General features: G+C 50.0%; 1 protein-coding gene across 3 annotated transcripts in view; it reads right to left on the bottom strand.

Moving 5' to 3' along the window:
• pcnt (pericentrin) overlaps positions 1-16,861 on the bottom strand; it is a 30,259-nt gene extending 13,398 nt beyond the window's left edge. For all 3 annotated transcript variants that reach the window (XM_018744404.2, XM_018744371.2, XM_018744387.2), the window contains exons 1-23: positions 16,700-16,861; positions 12,814-12,975; positions 12,089-12,259; positions 11,481-11,630; positions 11,245-11,388; positions 9,036-11,168; positions 8,848-8,943; positions 8,588-8,737; positions 8,271-8,493; positions 8,060-8,139; positions 7,782-7,953; positions 7,578-7,699; positions 7,367-7,478; positions 6,980-7,226; positions 6,788-6,860; positions 6,493-6,700; positions 6,153-6,325; positions 5,681-6,000; positions 4,919-5,375; positions 1,177-1,365; positions 931-1,065; positions 518-592; positions 55-215 (exon numbers count right to left, since the gene is read on the bottom strand). In XM_018744404.2, the coding sequence (XP_018599920.2) occupies positions 55-215; positions 518-592; positions 931-1,065; positions 1,177-1,365; positions 4,919-5,375; positions 5,681-6,000; positions 6,153-6,325; positions 6,493-6,700; positions 6,788-6,860; positions 6,980-7,226; positions 7,367-7,478; positions 7,578-7,699; positions 7,782-7,953; positions 8,060-8,139; positions 8,271-8,493; positions 8,588-8,737; positions 8,848-8,943; positions 9,036-11,168; positions 11,245-11,388; positions 11,481-11,630; positions 12,089-12,259; positions 12,814-12,975; positions 16,700-16,747 (5,801 nt within the window). In that variant the 5' untranslated portion in view covers positions 16,748-16,861. The remainder of the gene's footprint in view (positions 1-54; positions 216-517; positions 593-930; positions 1,066-1,176; positions 1,366-4,918; positions 5,376-5,680; positions 6,001-6,152; positions 6,326-6,492; positions 6,701-6,787; positions 6,861-6,979; positions 7,227-7,366; positions 7,479-7,577; positions 7,700-7,781; positions 7,954-8,059; positions 8,140-8,270; positions 8,494-8,587; positions 8,738-8,847; positions 8,944-9,035; positions 11,169-11,244; positions 11,389-11,480; positions 11,631-12,088; positions 12,260-12,813; positions 12,976-16,699) is intronic.
• Between the last annotated feature and the right edge of the window lie 1,719 nt (positions 16,862-18,580).

Here is an 18,580-nt window from a genome sequence, read left to right as displayed (position 1 = left end):
TTAACCCAACAAGCAGCATGATGATCTGGGGGATGTCACTCACTGCCCACTCACCTATCCTCAGCAGCTGAGCTCAGGTCAGCCCTTAGCATGGCCACCAAGTTACTGCCCTCTTGGTTCTCCCGCTCCCGGCGCTGCAGCAGGCCCTCCAGCGTTGCCATCTCAGATCGCTTGCCCTCCAGCTCTGCCTTCAGCTGGGACATCTCTGCATGCAGCTGAAGCGGAGACAGCAGAGGTTCGTAGGACCAGCTCCACAACACATTTACATGAGTGCAGAACACAGACCAAAGACCTCCACCGAACTGCCATGTGAAGAGCCAATACAAGCACACAACACTGTAGAGGGAGGAGCTTTATGTGGGGTTCTTTCCCATCGGGGGGGAAATTACTGCCTCAGGGAGAATATCAAACCAACTGATGTCCTGCAGCCCTATCACCTTAGACTCACCTACAACAGCTGGAGAGAGAGATGCACTTAGATGTGAAGTTCAGGTTGTGTGCGTGCATATTCACATACCTGCAAGAGTCCAGCCTCCCGTTCCTGCAGCTGTGTACATGTTTCACTCAGCTCCTGCTGTGACTCACAGTGCCCCTGTGAAGCACAAGGAGGACCAGACAGGTGGGAATCATCCTGGGAGCAGAACCTCCCGTTTCCCTGCTCAGCTGACAGGGTGTAAAACTGCGGCATTTTACTACACTGATAGCATGTTATGATCCGATGGGGAGGAATGCAGTAAAGCATGCTGGGAGAGGGCTAAAGAGCTCACAAACTTGCAGGATTTCCAAAAGCCATGATGAGAAAACCATGGTTACCAAAAGTTTTTACTTTTCCAGTTTGTACAGTCTGGTGAAACAAGGGGTGATATGACACCCAGAGCTCCCCCTACTGCTCTGATAATCCCCATCCTCAGCCCCTCTCCTTGTACCAACCTGGGAGGTCTGCTGCTCCTCACACTGACGTCTTAGCAGCTCCACCTCTTTCTGGAGTGCTGAACGCTGATGACACACCTCCTCCAGCTCCTTGCATAGAGCCTCCAGCTCACGAGCAGATGCACTGCTCAGCTCCTGCCATGGGTAGTGCCAATACTCTCAAGTCATCACAGCAATGTGACCACAGCACCCCCTCCTCCAGAGGAATACCCAGTAAATTGGGTGTCGTGACCTAACCCTCCTGACCTGCAATCGCTGCTGTTGCCTCTCTTGTAGTGTTTCCACTTCTGCCAGGTGCAGCTGCTGGAGTTCATGCAAGGCATTGCTGTGCTGCTCTTCTAAGGACAGGACTTCCTGGCGCAGTGCCGCGAGAGCGCCCTCATGCTCGTCCTCTAGGGACTGCCGCTGGGAAGACAGGGCAGCCAGCAGCTCCTCCTGAGGGGAGCAAGTCAGCCAGGGAGTTAGTCATTGCCATGAGACCAAATACTTCAGTCAAGGCTAAGTGTTAATGATATTATGATAACCTGAAAACCATGGCATCTTTCACTGGCTCAACATGTGAAAAGATCAGTAAACACAAACTACAAAACTGTAGGTGTTTACAGAGCCACCACACCTCTAAAAAGGGAATTCCACATAGAGAAAGACATGTGATTTGTCAAAGGGGAAAAAGTGCTGGTGAGCGCACCGCGATAACTCCGTCGAGGGATTCCTTCGGGGTCCCCTGCCGGTCCCAAGCCCAGATAAATGAGGAGGGTTGGACATGTTAACATCGGGACGTGGAATGTGAGGACCATGTACGAAGCTGGAAAGGCAGCACAGGTGGCCACAGAAATGAGGGCCTACAGACTTGCCATCTTGGGCATCAGTGAATCACGGTGGACTGGCTCAGGCCAGAAGAGGCTATTATCGGGAGAAATGCTGCCGTTTTCAGGACACGAGGAAGACAACGCCCCCCACACCCAAGGTGTGGCTCTGATGTTAAATAAGACAGCCCAGAGAGCTCTCACCGGATGGGAGGCCCATGGACCACGCATCATTACAGCAACCTTTAGAACTAAGATGAGAAGGATTAACATGAATGTGGTGCAGTGCTACGCCCCAACTAATGACAGCGATAAAGAGCAGGAGGAGGAATTCTACGACAGACTGCAGACCGTCATCCACAGTTTGCCAGGAAGAGACGTCACCATTGTCATGGGAGACCTCAATGCCAAGATTGGCAGCGACAACAGGGGCTATGAGGAGATTATGGGGCAGCAAGGACTAGGTGAGATGAATGACAATGGAGAAAGATTTGTCAACCTATGTGCCACAAGCAACCTGGTCATTGGCGGAAGCATCTTCCCTCAAAGGATTCATAAGGCAACCTGGGTTTCACTAGATCTATCTACAGAGAACTAGATAAACCATGTGTGCATCACAAGGAGGTCCCGGAGATCCCTGCAGGACGTACGAGCCAAGCGAGGAGCAGATGTTGCCTCAGACCATCACCTCCTTGTGGCTCGCCTCAGGCTCAAGCTAAAGAGGACATGGACAGGAGAGAAACCAACACCAGAGATACAACACCGCCCTTCTCAAGGAGGCGACAAAGTTAGAGGAATACAGACTAACCCTCACCAACAAGTTCCAGGCTCTGCAGGAGCTTCTGGATGAGGAGACTATTGATGTGAAATGGAAGGCAGTGAAGGAGGCAATAACATGACAGGAAGTACTAGGCCCCAGGAAACACAGCCACAAGGAATGGCTCTCAGTAGAGACCATGAAGAAGATACAGGAAAGGAAGGAAAAGAGGATAGCTCTTAACAGCCGTACACGGGCCGAGAAAGCCAGAGCACAGGAAGCATACAGTGAGGCCAACAAAAGTACAAAGAGGAGCATCAAGATTGACAAAAATAAATACTTTGGCTACTGAGGCTGAAGAAGCAGCTCAACAAGGGAATATGAAAGATCTATACACCACTACAAAAAAGCTGTCTGGAAAGTTCAACAAACTAGAAAGGCCTGTAAAGGACAAGGAGGGAAGGACCAATCACTGGAGATGAGGGACAGAAGAAAAGATGGGTACTTTGAAGAGCTGCTTAATAGACCAGCCCCTCAGGACCCACCAGACATCCAGCCAGCTGCTGTAGACCTGCCTATCGATTGCAGGGAGCCCACTAGGGAGGAGATCCATAAGGCCATCAAACTGCTGAAAAATTGGCAAGGCAGCTGGACCTGACAACATTCTAGCAGAGGCATTGAAAGCTGACATCGAAACCACAGTGGAGATGCTATACCCCCTCTTCAAGAAAATCTGGGAGGAAGAACTTGTCCCAACAGAATGGAAGGAGGGATACCTCATCAAGCTACCAAAGAAAGGCGACCTCAGCAGCTGCTCCAACTATAGAGGCATAACACTCTTGTCGGTTCCAGGCAAGGTGTTCAATAGGATCCTCCTCAACAGAATGAAGGACGCAGTTGACCAACAGCTCCGAGACCAGCAGGCAGGATTCCGGAAAGAGCGATCCTGCATAGATCAAATAGCCACGCTGCATATTATATTGGAGCAGTCAATAGAATGGAACGTCACTCTACATAAACTTCATTGACTGAGAAAGCCTTTGACAGTGTAGACAGACACCCTGTGGAAGGTGATGAGACATTACGGAATACCAGAGAAGTTTACCAACATCATCAGGAACTCCTACGACGGGATGACCTGCAGGGTGCTGCATGGTCAGAAGCTCACTAGCGCTTTCCTGGTGCGAACAGGAGTTAGACAAGGATGCCTCCTGTCACCATTTTTGTTCCCGCTTGTGATTGACTGGGTGATGAAGACCTCCACAGCCGAGAAGCGACTTGGGATCCAATGAACACCTTGGGAACAGTTGGATGACTTGGATTTTGCAGATGACCTCACCCTTCTCTCACATACCCACCAACAAATGCAGGAGAAGACCAGCACTGTGGCAGAGAACTCAGCAAGAGTGGGTCTCATCATCCACAGAGGGAAGAGCAAGATACTGAGGGTCAATGCAGGCAAGGACTCTCCAATTACACTTAACGGTGAAGCGTTAGAAGAGGTGGACAGCTTCTCCTACCTAGGCAGCATAATCGACAAGCAGGGTGGGACAGATGTCGATGTCAACGTCAGAATAGGCAAGGCAAGGGCAGCTTTCCTGCAACTGAAGAACGTGTGGGGGTCCAGAGTTCTGACAGTCAAGACCAAGACCCGAATTTTCAACTCCAACGTAAAGTCAGTCCTACTTTACGGAGCAGAGACCTGGAGGACCACTGTCACCACCACAAAAAAAGACAGACAGACATTCATCAACTGTTTGCGACAGATTCTTAGGATCCACTGGCCCGTGATCATCAGCAACCAAGAGCTATGGCAGAGATCAGGACAACAACCAGTAGAAGATGATATCCTGCAAAGACGCTGGTGATGGATCGGCCATACTCTGTGAAAGCCAGCTTCAAACACTACAAGAGCAGCCCTCACGTGGAACCCCCAAGGCAAGAGGAAGCGAGGCTGGCCAAAAAACACATGGCGACACCACCTGGATGCAGAAACCAAGAGGATGGGCCACACCTGGGGAAAACTGGAAAAACTGGCCCAGGACAGAGATGCCTGGAGAGCCCTTGTTGACAGCCTATGCCCCAAGAGGGGTAGTAGGCATAAGTAAGTAAGAGCACACCATGATAAGTCTGGTCCTTTCTCAAATGACCTGTTCAGTATGAACACATGTAACACCTCTAACTGGGATGAGGGCTGAGAAGTGCAAAGGAGAACTGCTCCTCATTAACATGTTGTTCCCACAGAAGGGAAAGGCTGCCAAGCAACAAACTGCACTACCCTAACAAAGGGGCTCATTTGCACAGAGCTCTGAGACCAAAGATGACACAGAATGCAGAGATGCTGAATATGGAGACCCATGGGACCCACTCAAGTTCAATTCAATTTTTTACAGTGCACTCTCATGCAGTGACAGTCTGGCCTCACCTTGTGTGCCTGTCCCAGTTCCGCTGCCATCGCCGTGAATTTGTCCACATGGGCTTGAGCGAGCTTCCCCCTCAGCTCCTCAGTGGCAGCCTGCACATAGCGCTGCTGCTTCTCACTCAGTCTCTGTAGCTCAGCAGAGTGGCTCCTCTCCTTCTCCTGCATCAACTGCATATGCTCAGAACGGATAGTCTGGATCTCTGATAGGTAGGTTGCCTCCAGGATGTCCATGTTGGAAAGCATCTGGGATTCCAAATCATCTCTCTGCTTTTTTTGGTTCACCTCCAGCTGCTCAAGCTCCACCCTGTGGGCGGCATTAAGGTTCGCCTCCAGCTGCTCAAGCTCCACCCTGTGGGCAGCATTAAGGGCCACCTCCAGCTGCTCAAGCTCCACCCTGAATGTCCCCATTTCTTCATGACAGGGAGCCAGCTTCTCTATAGCTCTCTGCTGTTTTCGGAATCTGTAATCAGAAATTATACTTTCATATATGTTGTTTAAAATGAAGTGCTGCAACAATCAGACAGTTACATGGAGTAACGAGTTACACAGACCGACCTCAGACTAGTGCATGGTATTCCCTTGCCATATTTGTATCATGTTTATCATGAGGTGCAAGGCTGACTAGTTACACCTAAACCCATACATACATCATTTGTACCATACAGCTATGTACAGTGATATGAGAAAATCTAGAAACACTGCATGCCTTAAGCAGCACAGATCGTTACAGGAGGTGCAGGAGTCACATGACCAGGCAAAGCTCACCTGTCTTGGGTATCGTGCAGCCTGGCCTTAACATGTTCCTGCAACAGGATGTCAAGTTCCTTCACTGCATAAGCCACAGTGCTCTTGGTCACATGCAGCTCACTGTGGAACTGTGCCTCAACTGCCTGCCTTGCCACATGGGGGCTCTCTTTGCCATGCAAGCTATGCTGCTGGCAGACCTCTTGCTCCTGTTCAGTGCAGTCCGCCTGCAGCTCCTCCCTTGTGTCAATGCAGTACTCCTCAGATCCTTTGAGTACATCCTTGGGCTGGATGACCTGCAGCTCTGGCTCCGTTCGCTCCTCCACAAAGCTCCGCTTCAGCTGCACAGACAGCAAATACTAGTGGTGAAGCAGAGGCTGGCTGCTGGACCACTGAAGAGGGCACTTCTCCCATTTACCTCAGTAACTTAACCATGACCTCTAGCTGACCCAGTGGAAAACCACAGAGCAGCAGCAGGTCCTCCCTGGCTCACCTCTCCATCACGCTCCTCTGCAAGAGTAATGTGTCGTTTCTCCAGGCCCTGGAGGCAAACTTTGGTCAGCTGGGCTTGGTACTCTTTGACTAAGGCCTGGGCCTTCTGCTTCAGCTCAGCCTCCACCTGCTGCGCAACATCCTGGGTGTTCTGCAGCCGCAGTCTTGTGATTTCTGCAGATCAGAAAGTCTTTGACTGATGAGGAAGGATTAGAACATGAAAAGGACTGAAGACTACAGAGGGTAGAACCACCTCAGATTGAACAGAAATATTCATCTCAACAGGAGAGGCAGTTCAATGTCAGGGTAAAAGTGAAGCATAACACTCTGGGAGAAGCAACCTTTCAGATGGCTTTCTGAGAGCTTGGCACGCAGCTGCTCCAGCTCCAGAGCATGCTTGGACTTCATCTCCTGGAAATGGCAGTCTGCGAGGTCTGCCTTCACCTGCAGCAGCTCTTCCTGGTAGGCCGTGGCCAGAGAGGCACGCAGCTGCTTCAGGTCCTGTTTGTGGCGACCCTCCAGCTGCAGCCGCAAGGCCTCCAGGTCCTCCTGCCAGAGGGGAGGAACACATTGTCAAGCCACCATGCCTACCCCCCATTCTTCCAAAACAGCAAATGACTTACTACTTCCATGTACCTTGTGCTTCTCCAGTTTGGCAGTGACCTCTGCCATCAGGTTGCTCTTTTCTTCACTCCCTTCAGAAACAAAACTGTAGAGCACAATTTACTGAGTGAATGCAAGCACAGCTGGTAACACACAGCACCTCACACACCAATCTGCTCTCATGTCCAACAGGGATATTAGTGGCAGGAGAGTAGCCAAGCAGACCTGGCATCCCCAGTCTTGAGCACAGACTCCTCCAGTGCACCTTCCACCAGCTTTAGCTGGAGCAGAGCAATCTCTTCCCGGTAGCTCTCCTCGGTGGCCCGCAGGCGCTGCTCAAAGTAGGAGCGCAAGTTCTCCAGCTCCAATTCATTGTGCTCCTGGATGTTCTTGCGCTGCTGGGAAAATTCCTGCTTCAGGCGCTCAATGTCCTCAACGCAAGATGAGCGAGCCAGCAGTTGGTCCTTCAGCTCTGCAGGGTAAACGGTGCAAAAGGGCTCAAATGAGGCAGAGGATCCTACAAGTGACAAAACCCTTACCTACTCAAAGGTTGTTTAAGAATACAAGGTTTATTCAGTACAACAATCAGAGGACACGGGTGAGTGAGCTTACCCCCCAGCTCCTGCCGGCTTGCCCGCATGCTCTCCAGCTGGGACCAGAGCTGGGTGACTTCCTGCTTCGAGCTGGACTTGAGCTCCAAGCACTCCGCTTTCACCTTCTCCAACTGACAAGACCATCAAGGCATGAAGGGGGCCATCCACCAACCAGTGTCAGCACACACACAACACAGGAGCTGGACAGTGTGTGCCAGCAATCCTCTGACCTGCTGTTCCAGCTGCTGCTCCTTCTCTGCTCCTATCCTGAGCTGCTCCTCTAGGTGGAAGACATGCTCCTTGTGTTCTTCCAACACAACCTTGTGGCTGCTCACCAGCTCTTCCACAGCCCCTGCAAGAACACAGCGAGAGCTGAATGAGAAATTCAGTCATTTGACCTTCACACTAATCAGGTACAAAGGGCAATTACTCACTGGCAGCAGCATCGCGGTCCAACCACGCTTGGGTTAGGTCCTCCTCCAGCTGCCGGACCTTCTGATCCTGGGAGGTCAGCAGGTCCTCCAGCTTTCCCTGCGTGTTGGAAACCAAGGCCTGGAGCTCTGTACGAGCCTCGTTGGCCTCCCGGTGTAATGCTGCCCTCTGAGCCTACAGAGAACCAAACATGTGGAGGGAGAACCATAGGCCTTCCTCAGGTCATTAAGTGAGCAGAGAGCATTGCTCTGAGCATGAGCCACTGCCAAAGGAGGTGTACCTCAAGCTCAGAGGCCTGCTGTTCCTCCATCAGGACTCTCTGCTGCAACAGACGTGTTTCACACACCTCTTTGAGCTTGTCTGCAAGTGACACCAAGCAGACCGTGTCACCATGCCAATAAGACACTCTCCCAAGACCCTCCTACACCCACCACACCTGTATAAATCAGAAAAACCAAACTCCTCCTCCCCAGCAGTGCAGCAACACTCACCCAGTTCCTGCTGATGCTGCTCTCGAACCCGCTCAAGTTCCCGCTGCTGCCGGGTCTGCAGCATTGCGTTCTCCTGAGCCCAACGATCGCGGAGGCTCGTTTGGAGCTCACTGAGCGCCGCCTCCTTGTCACGTTGCAGGTTTTGCTGGGACAGCTCCAGCTGTGCAGCGTGCTGCTCACTAAGGCTCAGACGTAAGGCCTCCAGCTCGAGAGCCTGCTGTGCCTGCGCAGACAGTCCAGGGGTCACTCTTCAGGTGCAACAACCGTCCACAAACCCGGCCTTGAGGGCGGCTCCTGGGTACCACCATCATACCAACCTGCACCTGGAGCAGCTCTGCTTGGTGGGCTGTCTCCAGGCCATCACGCAGCTCCTCAGTGAGCTCCAGGCGCAGACAGGCCAGCTGCTCCTGGTGTCTGCTGGCTACCTCTGCCTGTTCCCGCTGGTGCTCCCGCTCATGGACCTGTAGCTTGAGAGAATGCACCAATCAGCTCCAAGACACACGTTACTCCAATATTTTTTTGTGGGATCCCAGTGCAGACATGCCTCATAAAAACTAGCATGATCTGTTAGTCCAACCTGCTTAATTAGCACAATCTGTCTCTTCTGCTCCTCCTCCATGGTGTCCTTCAGCTCCATCAGCTTCCGCTGCATCTCCAAGTGCAATGCTTGCACCTGTGGGGAGAGAAACGCATGACAACTTGTCTGTGTCCACAAACATATCATATTTGAACACAGAGCTCAGGTCATCAGACAGACTGACTCACCACCTCCTGGTGTTTCTGCTCCAGGTGATGATTGGCCTGCTGGCAGGATGTCAGCTGGGCCTCTGCCTCATCCACAGCCTTGTGCAGATTCTTAGATTCTTTCTGCAGCAGCTCCGCAGCCTTCCTGTGCTCGTTCTCCTGGAACATCAACGAAGATCTGAGGTCACCCAGCTCCTTCTCTAAAGCACAGACCTTCTCCTGATGTTCCACCTCCATATTCTTCCTCTCCATCTCAAGCTTCTCAACATCTGAGTTCTTAGCCATGAGTTGCTTGTGGAACTCCTCCTGCTGTGAGGCCACAACATTCTCCATGTTTACGGCTTTGGCTTCAAGTTCTGTGAGTCGACGCTCTTGGGCTGCCTTTTCGGCTGCTCCCTGCCTGACAGCCTCTTCAACATTCACCAGGTTCTGCTGGAGGCAATCAAGCTGCGACTGTAAATCTGCATTCTCTTTATTTGTCTTCTCAACTTTATCCTCACTTTTCAGGAGCTCTTCCTGGAGATGGTGGCGCTCTGCTTTAGCAGAGTCCAGCTCCAGTGTCTTCTGACCCAGGAGCTCTGAAGTGTTCCAGAGTTTAGCTCTCTGGGCATCTAGCTGGGCCTCTAGCTGATCTCTCTGTTCCTGCAGGACTCTGAGTTGGTGGCCAAAATGGACCTGGACCTCACAGGTCACAGAGTCCCCAGCCAGTATCTGCTCCTGGATGTCCTGGACTAGCTGCTCTTGCTCCCTAAGCTGTTGCAGCAGGCACTCTTTCTCCTGCTTCAGCTCTTGCAGCACATCTTCTATCCCCTGAGGGAGCAAGGCCGCCCCACTCTGCAGAGAACTGAGCCTGTTTCTCAGGTTGTCCTCTTCACGAGTCTTACGGCTGATCATTTCCTCGCAGTGCAGCCTGCACTCTCTCTCTGCCTCCAGCTCCCACTGAACAGACTGCAGCATCTCTGTCACACAACTCCACTTCTGCACAGCTTCCTGCAGCTCCTCCGCAGACCTCTGCACCTCTTCCTGGAGAACTTCCAGCTGCTTCTCTTTGTCTTCAAGTTGCTTTAGCAGGTCCCTGCACTCTTGTGTGAGCAGGGCCTTTCCTGCTTCCGTGGCTCCTGGCTCTTCACCCATGTGAGAAGAGCCACACGTTGGCCACTGGCTCAATCTGGGGGAACCCTCCCATGGAGCAAGAACCAGACTTTGTCCATTAGACAAGTCCTCATCCTGTTCAGTGAGGACTTGGACAGGACTTCTAGACTTCTCAATGTCAAGCTCACTGTTCAGCTCCACCTGCTCTAGCTGGCCAAGTTCACCAAGACAGTCTTCAGCCCCAGGGGAGTCTTGCTGGACAGTAGAAGCAAGATACTTCTCCATCAGATGGTTCCCACTGTTGGAGGAGAGTTCAAAGACTGGGTCCTGGTGGTCAGTAGTAATGTCCTGGATCCACTGATTTTCACAGACCATGGAGTTGAAGCTTTCTACTGGGTCCTCAATGTCACTCAGCTTTGACTCCTGTCTGTGGACCAACTGCTCATGCAACTGCTGGAGCTTCTCTTTGTGGTCCTCCTTTAATCGCTGCAAGGCCGTCTCATGGGCCTCTGCCAGCTGAGCCAAGTCCATCTCTTTCTCTTCTTCTAGAGTCTGCAGTCGAAACTCGTAGTTGGACCGATCAGCTTCAAACTGAGCCCTCAAATCTCCAGCTGTCTGTTCTGCCTGCTGCAGCCGGTTCTGAAGATCCTGCACAAGACTCTTCAGCCGCACCATCTCCAAGTTCACCTCTTCCTTCTCAGCCTTGTACTGATGGCCTTCGCTGGCCAGCATTTTGTTTTGGTTCAGGTCAACCTGGACACAGGCAAGCTGCTCTTTTAGCTCATTCTTCTCATTCTTGAGGGCTTGGGCAAGCATTTCAAACTGTGATGCACGCTCCCATTCCTGCTGGCTCCTCTCCCGCTCCTTCTCCAACTCAGCTACAAGTCTCTGCAGAAGTGACTCTGCACCGTGGTGCTCACTAGGCATTTGTTCACATTCTTCCTGCTCCCACTCTCTGAGTGACCAAGCATCCTGGGACTTGTACAGATTGTAGACGCAGCCATGTACATCTCTCATCACTGCCTGCTTCTGTGTGAGGACCTTCTGTTGCTCTGTGGTTTTCTAAGACAAAGAACTTTTATGAAGACAAAGTCACATCTTTTTTAAACATAACCACTATCACATTCCCAGCCAGTACCTTGTGGGCCTCCTCAAGCTGCTGGTGCAACCCATCCAGCTGGGATGCATGGCCCTGTAAGCAGTGCTGGAACTGGGAAACGTGCTGGTGGGCCTCACTTATCTCCACACAGTTATGGCTGTGTGAGAGCAGGTAATCGCTGGCCTGCAACACAATCGGATGCCTCCTGTGTCACTACGAGTCTGTATAAAGGCCCACACAACCAAACCACAAGAGTGTGTAGCAGATGTACTAACCTGCTGAAGCTGCTGCTGTAAGGCACGGATCTGCTCACTGAGCTGCAGGGCCTCTAGCTGCACCTGCTGCCGGCTCTGAAGCGCCACCTGTAGGTTAGCACTGAGCTGTGAGATGATGTCATTGCGCTTCTGCACTGCCATCTGCAGCTCCTGTACAGAGAAAAAGCATTAATTCTGCCTCACATTCACCTCCTCATTTACCCAACAAGGAGGTTGAGGCAAAAAGTTCTTTAACAAGAGCAAAGCAAAGTGTAAATTGTTTACACAGTCTGTCATAAACCATCAAATTCATTTACATGCAGTTGGCAACAGAAATCATCTAACAGGCACCAGTGAGATGTTTGTGTCGGTGTACAATACATGTCCAATGGTGAATTCTGCTCTCTCTCTTCAGAGAGATCTTTCACTGGTGTGATGCTGACCATCTCTGGGCCTGGTTATCTATGCATCCTGGTCCTCAAACAAGTCATTTTTCTTCCAGAAACCCACTTCCACATCCCTCTGGGAGCTACACTAGCTGCCACATGACCAATACAGGTCAGAGTGCCTGGAAGAGCTCCACCTTCTTGGAGCAGTGTGTACTTGCAGAGGTGGTTATTACACTTTACCTGCAGTTGCTCCTGCCCCTTGTGTGCCACCAGCATCTCTCTCAGGTCCTCAAATCCCTCACAGGCCTCTGCAGCTTCAGGATCCCCAAGCACACTCCCCTCGGGGGCCTCTGGCCACTGCTCCTGCTGTGCTGTAATGCTGATCGAGTCCATGCCAGACTTCAGGCTGTCCTACGTCATCCAAAATTAAAAATACAGCCTTAAGATGGATAATACCTGTGCTGCTCCCAGAGGGGGGCAGCCCTGTTGGGTAGTACAGAGAAATTAAACTTTAAATGTCAGCCAGTTCAGAGTGAGTCCACACTACAGAGGCCACTTCAAAATGTTGCTCCGTTCCCACCCACACTGTTGCACCGTTTCTTCTCTATAGCATAGTTTTCACATCACTCCTGAAACATCAGGCTCCTACCCCAGGAAGTCTTTTGTTATTCCTTTATTAATTAATGCATCACCCCAAACACTGTCAAAGTCTCATATCCATCAAGTGGATTACCAGGTTTTTGAGGAACTGCTGCAGGTGTTTACATAGTCTGGACCTGGAGCAATACATTTAGTCTCTAAATGTACATTTATTACCAAGCTGCCTGGATTGACTTTAGTATGTACTGCAGTACCTGCGGGACGGTGACGCACAAAACATGTTGAAATGACCAAGCGGTTAACAAAAAATGATAACCAGTTACTTGTTCAGTATAACAGTCAACAGATGTGGCCAAGGCTCGCACCTCTGCAGGGGTCCTGCTACTCACGGTGCACATATCTGGTATTATTGTGCACTCTTCCGGTGCAGGATCTTCCGAGACAGCAGGCGCCCCCTTCCTCTTCTGCGTCTTTTTCTGCGGATTCGCGCTGTCGACTTTTGCTTTGCGCTGTCTAAAGTGAGCAAGCTGCGAAGGAAATTGAAGGAAAGGTATAAAGAGATGTAGGTGAGGAACAGGTAACAATACCAGACAAACATGCTCTCTACAGCAGCAAAGGACGACAAAGTTCAAAACGTGCTGTGAGTAGGACAGGCCCCAAGAGCCTTGTAGCATATCCAGCTCAGACAGTGGGGTCATCCACCCAGGCAAAATGTGTCACCCTCCAGGGGACCAAAGCGAGCTGGACATTAAACATAAGGACAGGAGGAAGGGGGGGGGAGGAAAAGAAAAAAAAAGACAGTGTTAAGTCTGAACATGCCATCCAGCTTCTGATGGGCATTCCAGCATGGCCCCTCCCAACCTCAAGGGATCACCACCCTTTACAACAGGCTGGAGGACTTGGGCACCACATTATAGCTGCATGCAAGCCAAGAAGTGCCGCATTTTGCCACCTCCCATCTCTCCCATCAGCCCTTAAAGAGGCTTAAAGCAGATTAGTGCTGGAAACAAGGTCCCTGCAAACAGCCGTCGCTTCCGCAAGCATCAGTGGGATGAAGAGCACCCGGATCCTGCAGCTGTGAGGCCAGGGAACCACAGAGCCACACGAAGCCCAGCGCCACGCCAGTCCTTGAACATCCAACACAGACAAACCCTCCATGGCCTCGCCCAGCCGCTTTCACAACAGTCCACCGAGACGACAGCACAGAGCCGACAGCAGCAGGAGTCACAGTGGTGCTCCAACCAGTCACGTGACCAGAGCACAAACCCTGGAGCGGCACTTGTGCTCCGTCCACAATGAGCCCCGCCCCCATGCCCTGATGAGATGTGATGCTGACCCAGTTCTGCATCTATGCAAGATGGTGATGCTAAACACACCACTCTTCCACTACACTAGAGGCCTGTTTTCAGGCATACTCAAGTCAGACTATTTCTCTTCTCTAATATACACAGACACTTGACAATTTACAGCACCCTCATTGTCAGTGTTACAAGAGAAATAGTGGACAGGTTGTTCACCAGAGGAGGAAATGAGGTGTACAAACACTAACTTGTATGAGATATGTGGGAGCTGTACTAACAGTTCACTGCCAGCAAAAGGCACACGCGAAGACAAAATCCAACAAACCAACATGCTCTACATCAGAATACACAGGTCTGCTTGGAAAGCAACCTCTGTGACCAGTGTGAATGGTGTATGAAAGCCAAGGTGCAGAGCCACCGTCACTGGCACTTTCCCTCCACACAGAGCACCTGCCTACAGACAAGGGAACACAGGACAACAGGAAGCACCACTGCGTGACACACCCCTGGGCTAAGGACCTGACCCAGTACCAAGGGAAAGAGGCAGAGGAGCAGTTCACACACTACCCCATACTAGGTGTAAATGGCTACCCAAGGAAAGCTCTTTTGAAGTATATAGTGTGTTAAATTAAGCAAAACAAATCAATGTGTCACAACAACTGCAAACAGGTTAAAACATAACAGGAGAGAGAAAAATATCATGTAAATACCCAGGAATGCATGACTGCAAAAAAACCAATGTATATCATGGATATTTTGGCCTATAATAAATAAATGCTTAATGTGGCCCAGCAAGACAACTAGAGGACAATTAAAGGAGTGAGCACATGTTCCTCTTTACTTTGTATTTCATTTGCTAAATTTCTAAAGATATCTGGGATGGGGGAAACAAGATCCATCATACTGTATAAACGAAGATCTCATGACACTAGGAGAAACAGCAAACTACATTCATTCATTTTAGCTGATGCTTTTCTCCAAAGCGACTTACAATGTTAACCTACCTAGAATTATTTACCCATTTATACACCCGGGTAATTTTTACTGGAGCAATTTAGGATAGGTATGTTGCCCAGGAGTACTACAACTGGAAGTAAGGTTTGTACCTGCGACCTTTGGATCCAAAGGCAGGTCTAACCCTTGCACTACCAGCTGTTCCACTGGTACTAATAATTCATGGAGACCATCAATGGGGGGTGAACACCTTTCCTCTCAAATGCAATTGTTACCATGCGTGTGGATTTTTCATCCCTATGTTATTGACGTAATGAATAGCAGCTCCAGCAGTTGATCCCAACTGTTTAGAGTGCTATACAAGCATAACATTACAGATCCACAGCAAACAGATTATTAAAGCATTGTCAAATAAATAATAATTAAAAAAAACTGCTTTCCACACATTTGATTTTAACCCCTCTCTGGGTCTAGGGACATATCTTTGGCATTTGTGTGTCTTATAAGGCAGTAATTACAAATAAGTAATGCAACTGAAAAACACAATATTGCTTTATCATGGTACTGTTAATAGTAATACTTTAACCCCAAAGGGATACTTAAAGTTCAACAATTTTGAATAAAATTAACATTTATTTAGCAGACACTTTTTTCCAAAGGAACTTCCAATGAACTCTATGTAGTGTTACCACCCCACACTTTATTCACCAGGGTAAACTTACACTACTAGATCCACGACTTACAAATGGGTTACTCATCCATACATCAGGGAACACACACACACACACACACACACACACACACAGTCATTCAAACACTATGGATGAACCTGAACAGCATGTCTATGGACTGTGGGAGGAAACTCACATAAACACAGGGGAGAACATGCAAATTCCACAGTTTTTCCATTTTAAAGAGCGAAACATTTCCTACTGGGCGCGCGCACACACACACACACACACACACACACACACACACACACACACACACACACACATTTTCAGAACCGCTTGTCCCTTACGGGGTCACGGGGAACCGGAGCCTACCCGGCAACACAGGGCGTAAGGCCAGAGGGGGAAGGGGACACACCCAGGACGGGACGCCAGTCCGTCACAAGGCACCCCAAGCGGGACTCGAACCCCAGACCCACCGGAGAGTAGGACTGCGGTCCAACCCACTGCGCCAAGGTAAATTCCATGCAGTTGCCAGAAGGCCAATTGTAACATCCAACACAAAACAGCTATGTATCCTGCTGCAGAAGTGAGCAACAGCACATATTTTAGGAGGAGTCCAAGAGGACCGGGGTGTGTGTCACCTGTTGCGCGTGTGAGCGCGCGCGTGCGTGCGCACTTGCAGCCCCAGGGCCTCCTCCTCTGTGCCATTCAAGCAATCAGGAACAGGACATAGAGGAAATGTCATTGAACACGAACACACACACACACACACACACACACACACACACACACCACGACGGGATTGCATGCGATATATTAATATATTGAGCTGTTTCTGGTTACGAATGAAACCTAAGAACCGGCAACTGCTGCTGCTGGGGGACGCGATATGATGATGCGGTACTGGACACACACCCTGGCGGCGTCACACACACTGAGGAGAAGAGAGTCAGAGTGTGACACAACTGAGAGCATCATCAGACTGTACCGACACAAACAAACATTGATTGAGCACGACGAGGCTCGCCTCGGCTCACAAGTTTACACCCCACAGCAGCACTTGAGTTGAGCTGACTTCAAACACCCGACTCGCGACTGCCGCGACAGACACCGGAAACCTAAGCCTCACTGTACTATAGTACAGCTTTAGTTTGAGCAGTTCCGACACATAATTACACGTGTAGAGGCGTGAGATATCAGAATACTGCGAAAATAAACAAAAAAAAATTTGATGCGTGTCACTGTTTCAAATTCCGATAGCTCGAGACTCGAGTCGAGTCGCGACAGCTTAGCTTAGCAACGGAACGAGTAGTACAACAGACCTTTGCACGTCCTGCCTCCACTTTCCTCTGTCTCTCCTCCTGGTCCATACCTGAACCACAGTAAAACCATACAAATAACAAGAGTAAACTTTACGAATCTTATCCGTCCACTGAAACCGCACTCACTCCCTGCCCGCCTATCCCCTGGAAGAGCTTCTTAACTGTCAGTTACAATTTCAACATGGCCGCCAAACCCTTTCGGCTCCGCCCTCACAATATTGTCAACTTTGACAGAGCCAATTAATGCGCTCGGACAGCATCTGCTATCCAATAGAATTGAAGCACTTGAACAGTTTACCTGTGCCTTCGGAAATTCTTCCATGGGCCCCCAATCGTGTAAGACTGACTTTACATCAGCCAATAATCAAACAGTCTGAGTGGATTGACAGTTTCTACGTCCATTCGCTGTTAAGTTCGAAAGACCTCAAACTAGCGACTAACCGGCTAATTGGCCGGAATTAAACGGCGGGTTTCATTTGGCGGAAGGTGGCCACGTGCCGCGGAAGCGCGCCAGACTCAAATCCGCGACTGGAGGAGTCAGTCAGTCTCGGAAAGCTTTCCTTTCTTTGCGTGCTGTTGTTCCAGTTCTCATTAACTGTAACGCCAAGTAGCCTAAATATTATTTAAATTTAATTTTTGATCATGCAAATCAAATTCTACAAAAGTTTTTTCATCCCGTTACATAGCATTACATAATATTTTTTAGACTTGTCCTCTTTAAAAAGCGTCTGCTTAATAAATATAAACGTAGACTATCTATTGGAAGCCGCACTTCTAGGTTTCTGGAACAGCTTCTACCCCAGTGATTGCTGTAAGAGTGTTGGACACTGAGGGGGTGCGGTGGCGCGGCAGTGGGTTGGACCGGGTCCTGCTCTCCGGTGGGTCTGGGGTTCGAGTCCCGCTTGGGGTGCCTTGCGGCAGACTGGCGTCCCGTCCTGGGTATGTCCCCTCGCCCTCCGGCCTTGCGCCCAGCGTTGCCGGGTTAGGCTCTGGTTTGTCGGGATGAGCGGTTTTGGACAGAGTGTGTGTGTGTGTGTGTGTGTTACTGGCATTATTATTATTTTGTGTAGTACTGTCTATTGTGTTGTCTCTTGTCTGTGAAGAGGCACTCAAGCAAGAATTTCATAGTACTTTGTACATGGCACTTGTACGTATGACAATAAACCTTGGCTTGAACTTGTTTTCTGGCAAATCCTTTCTTCCAATGAGTTCCAGTTGAATTTTCCATCAATCCATTATTGTTAACTGTTTGTCCATTACAGGGCCAAAGTGGTCTGGAGCGTATACCTTAATAGGGTGTGAAAAAGAAGGAAACACACTGCATGGGTCACCAGTCCATCATAGCACAATAACACGCTCATTTACACACACAATACGGTAATGTACTGTATATCGGAAAGATATATGGACTTTATGTAGGAAATATTGTAACCACCCGCATTACTCTACTGTGGTCGAGCAGGAAATGTGTTCATTGTTAATGGGTTAGTGTTTGGTGTCGTACGGCGAACATAAGGGCATGATTGGAAAAAGAGGAGAGAGCCTGGAGACGATAAGCAGGATGGGAAGGCTGGCTAGGCGCACGGGTCCTGGTCCTGGGACCGAGAGCGTTATTTCCCTGCGTGCCAGTGTTCTAATGAAATGTTCAGAACGAACGCTGCCTCTCCGTTCTTCTTCGCCCCATCCAAACCCACGGAGCTGCGAGCCACATTATTGTCTCGTTAACAAAATACACGTACGTTTGTTTATTCATTTAGCATGTTCTCCCTGTGTCTGCATGGGTTTCCTCCCACACTCCGTGCTGTTCAGGTTCACCCATGGTGTATGTGTTCCACTGATGTATGGATGAGTGACCCACTGTAAGGAGTGTATCTAGCAGTG

Source organism: Scleropages formosus, chromosome 12 (assembly GCF_900964775.1).
Source record: "Scleropages formosus chromosome 12, fSclFor1.1, whole genome shotgun sequence".
NCBI classification, from domain to species: domain Eukaryota; kingdom Metazoa; phylum Chordata; class Actinopteri; order Osteoglossiformes; family Osteoglossidae; genus Scleropages; species Scleropages formosus.
The sequence above is the reverse complement of the archived record's forward strand: the minus strand, read 5'-3'. Positions and strand labels throughout refer to the sequence as shown.